At 40.1% G+C, this 4723-nt stretch overlaps 1 protein-coding gene across 1 annotated transcript in view; it reads left to right on the forward strand.

The window, feature by feature from the left end:
• LOC111866303 (ufm1-specific protease 2) overlaps positions 1–4723 on the forward strand; it is a 33013-nt gene that overhangs the window by 23795 nt on the left and 4495 nt on the right. The window contains exon 10 of the mRNA XM_023855128.2: positions 1853–2106. Coding sequence (XP_023710896.1) covers positions 1853–2106 — 254 coding nt within the window. The remainder of the gene's footprint in view (positions 1–1852; positions 2107–4723) is intronic.

Genomic DNA, 4723 nt, shown 5'->3' on the forward strand with positions numbered 1-4723 from the left:
CATACTTTGTTAATACACCCAAGTCCGGAAACGCTTTGTTTACATGCTAGGATCTCTGAAATGTGAAGGAAGATGTCTGTAGCAAGCAACCCATAGGATTCCGAAGTAGCAGAAGATGTCACTTCATAGGACGAGTTTTTTATTTTCCAATGCAAATGCATCAGATGTCATGTGATACAGCCCCTGACCATACTTAAGAGTTTGTTTAGTAGTTTCTTCCTCATTTGTATGGCAGTCATAAATTGGGAATGAACTGTGGCAGACATCAACACAAATGCAGACTACACAGAGAAACTTCTCATCTATGGGGAAGCCCGAAGGGATGCAAGAGAGGCTTGCTGGCCGTATCAGCAACCTTTCCCAAACAAGTGTCATCCAGCTCACACTATGTTCCCAGGATTGGAAAGGCGCTTGCATGAGACAGACAGCTTGAATAGTAACGAACCCCCCTGTGGATGTCTGCGAAGGCACCGTACACCAGACTTTGAAGAAGCGGTAATCCAGCGCTCTGAAGAGCAGCCTGATGCTAGTATCTGAAGCACTGTATACCCTCTGGGTGTAAACTACATGTCAGTATGGCATCTTCACCCCTACCACTTCCAGAAGGTGCAGGTGATGGGACCGAATGATTTCGCTCCTTGCGTCAAATTTTTACAATGGCTGCTCAGACAGAATGTACAGGTACCTCACTTCCTACGCTTTGCCTTCTTTTCTGATGAGTGTACCTTTACCAAGGACAGCATTTTCAACTCCAGAGACAGCCATGAAAGCTCAAGAAATTCCTAACACGAAGGATATCCAAAGACACCAGCACTGCTTCGCTGTCAGTGTGTGGGCAAGGATTATTCATGACCATCTTTGGCCCTTACCTCTTACCTCTGCGGCTTACTGGTGACATTTACCCAATGTTTCTCCAAGAGACCTTACCCGAGCTGCTGGAAGTGGTGCCTTTGGAAGTCCATCATGAAATGTGGTTCCAGCATAATGGCGCCCTGGCACACTGCACTGATGTCGTCCGTGAGTATTTGGACGAAACCTTTGGTGGATTGGATGTGGAGGCCCAATAACTTGGCCTCCTTCCTCAGCTGATTTGACTCCATTGGTTTTCTTTCTCTGGGGGTACATGCAAAGCCTGGTGCAATGAGACTCCAGTGGAAACACAACATGCTCTTGTGGCAAGAATTGCAGTAGCAGCTGGAACCATCCGGGAAATGCCAGAAATCTTTCAAAGAGTTCAGCATAACATAGCCAGGCAGTGTATAACATGCAGTTATGTCAGAGGCAGTCATTATGAGCAATTTTTTAATGTAAAACAAAGAGAACATCCCCTAAAACTTATGCTTCCTGTCAGAAACTTTTGTGACCCTTAGTGCCAAAAAGAAGTGTTTCTGGACATTGGTGTATTAAAATACAGATTGAACCCATCTATCTACCACAGAGAATTGTAACATATATTTATTTACACTCTGTATAACATCTGATTTGTGGTATGTGGTGAGATGACTGTTTTTCAGGTGTAATGGATAAAATTTAGTACAAATTTCCAATTCAGAGGCATGCTTAAGTCAAGGTTGGACTTTGAAGTGCACACACACTTAGTTTAGGTATGTCTTGGTATCTGTACTTCTGCTGCTGTCATATGTCCACATATTGTATGTTTTGATCTCAGTAATATCCTTAAAGGGGTTACTCTTTTCTCTTCTTTATTCACTTGGTCTTGTGTTTTTAGTAATTCTAAGGAATCTCATTTCTATATATTAAGTTCAGATAGTGAAATAATTTGTATGTATCATATAGCTTCTTTATTCTTCCCGTTACTTCTTCATAATTGATTGTGCTATGATCTGTTCAGGTGGCAAGGCTATACAGAACACCCAGTTCCAACACATCATGAAATCCAGCAGTGTCTAGTTAACATTGGTGACAAACCATCATCCTTTGTTGGTTCACGCCAGTGGATAGGTTCTACAGAAGTGAGCTTCTGCCTGGAGTCTATGCTGGGAGTTACTTCAAAGATACTGTCTGTCAGCTCTGGTGAGGAGCTTAGTAATGTGGGTGGTGAGCTGGCTTACCACTTCAGGATTGAGGGCACTCCTGTCATGATTGGTAGGAAACATCATCATATATACTGTTGAACTAGTTCATCTTAATATTCAGATACAGAACTGCCTTGTAGATTTAGATTAAATTTGGTGTGGGTGATATGTAGTAAAGTGATTCTGAATTTCACTTCAATTCATACTTTTCAGTTGTATTCCCTATATTACACATTTTGATAAATTAATTTTTTCCTCCCAGGTTGATTACATTGCAGTACATCATTATCCAGGGGGTTATGTTCTTGAAAAACAATGCTTGGCAAGACAAAAGCCGTATGGAAATGGGGTTTATGGAACTGGAGTCACTGTTAACATTTGTCAGCGCTGAAGTTGCTTTTTCTTTCACTAAACACAGCAAACATTCTTAACATATTTAGAGACCAGATGCATGAAGATGGTAACATAGAAACATGCCACGTACAGATTCACTACATGTTAATCTGGAAGCTAGAAAACTGGTTTCAGATGCCATTTCTCCTGGTTTCCAGAAATTAGAAGCTCTTGATGCACAAACCATTTCTTTATAAGTACAGAAATTTAAAACTGCTGATCCCTAAACCCAAATACTAAGGCTGGCAAAACTGTATACAAATGTAAAACAGGATACCTGAAACAACTTGTGATTGGCAAGGGATTGTTATGAGCTAAATCTCTTAAATTGTTGATGTTGTTCAGATCACTCATCTGTATCCAGCATGTATTCTGAAACTATCCTCAGGTGATAAAGCCAAAACACTATGCTGTCAATGTTTCATTGTGTAAGTGCTATAGTAATCACAATTTTTAAAAATGCAACAAAATTCAGTGAACTTTATCTGTCAGTAGAATATCTAGTAGCTGGCACTAGAAGGGTTAGAATCATCAGTTAAAAAGAAATACTTTAAACAGAACCGATGGTTCATAATAAGATGCATATTTTATATTGTGTGTATTTTTAATATTCCGTGGATGAATTCAGACTCTTTTAAATAATCGTTTAAAAAACAGGTATTCACTGTCTTGTTTCTTGCTTCCCATTTAACCATTGTTGTGCGAATGTGTAACAATCTTATGCCTGAACATTGGACATCACTTGCAACTATCTTTGGACCCTTTCACTGTTTGGTTACTTCTATGGCTGCCCTTCCTTTCCCCTTTCTGCTCACCTTTGCCATGATCCTGGACACCACTGAAGTTACACTGCACTCCTTCCCTGTCAGGGACTTTTTCATCTTCGATTACTAAGATGTCTCACAAGTAGGGAAAAGTTGGGAGTAACTGGGTTCTGCTCAGTAATGGGAGAGATGAGTTCTTATCTAGGGTCATACGGGCCTAGCTCAGGCAGGGCAGGAAGATCCTTATGTTACAGTCACGTACACCACTTAAAGACTGCACTTTAATTTATTATTTATTAACTCTTGGTAACACTGAACTTAACAGAAACTCACTTTGCTTACTCTTATGTGAATTTGAACGTTGTACTCCAGAAATTGTACTTAACGTAGTAACGTAGTTTTTGCTTCTGAATTGGCATGGGATGGGGCTCAGGCACTCCCTCTTCTAAGTTATCATTGTTCTAAGTTGTCAGTTCTTGAATTCTCAAAGGCCTGCCGACTGCACTGAAACTACCAGAATTTCAGGAAATATATCAGATGTTACTTTCTTCCCACATAGCGAAACTTGAACTATATCACTTCTGAGTCTAAGAAGGTGGCTATCTGCTGGGTCTTTGTTTAAAATTATGTGACCTTAATAAAGTCTTACTTAATATGAAATATTCTGGTCAATTATAATGAACGGTTACAAATATCAGGTCAGACTCGAGACAGATGAAACAGTATATAGTTGATGCAGACATATCTCGCTTTTAACATTTTTCAGTTATTCCTGGTGTTTATGCCAATGGCACTTTTTCACTGTCATTATATGTCCTTAATTCTTTTGCCACCCATTGATTTGCAAGAAAATGGAAGGTCAGTAGAGCCATGGTGCAAATTTAGAAGGTCACTCCATGTGTAGCAGTATGCCACTTAAATTTCCACACATGGAATTAATTTTTGGTATAACATGAGGCCAAAAGACATACATTCAATTATATTACTGAGTAACACAGTAGGATAGCGGCCTCCATAGTCTAGAGCAGCGATGGCCAACTGGCGGCCCGCGGGCCATATCCGGCCCGCGACTTGATTTACTCCGGCCCCCCGCCAAGTCTCAGGTTTATTTTAAAAAATTTTAACTTCACAGCTGTATTGGCATAGAATTCAGTTTTTAATAGGACGTTTCATTAGCTTACAGCATTTTTCAATTGACTGTATACATTCTTACCGAGTTGGACAGTTCAAACTGTTTTCTAATAACTGTGTTCATGTCATGGAAATTCCAAGTCACCAAACCCAACTTCTGTAGGGAGATGACACTGAAGGGAAGACCGTAGTGGCGAAGGATTTATGACACCTTCAAAATAATAACCATTCCCAGCTTGCTCGCAGGGATGGGATGTTTACTGTTTCTCTCGGCATCCTGGCCTTTGTTAAGTGCCAGTTTTAGCAGAAATGTCTCCCAGTTAGTGCGATTTTAGAAAGTGAAGTGTGATTACAGAGTGTGAGTGTAGAACTGTTTTTCAATTAAAATTGTGTTTGAAA

Source organism: Cryptotermes secundus, unplaced genomic scaffold (genome assembly GCF_002891405.2).
Source record: "Cryptotermes secundus unplaced genomic scaffold, Csec_1.0 scaffold1413, whole genome shotgun sequence".
In the NCBI taxonomy this organism is placed as follows: Eukaryota; Metazoa; Arthropoda; class Insecta; order Blattodea; family Kalotermitidae; genus Cryptotermes; species Cryptotermes secundus.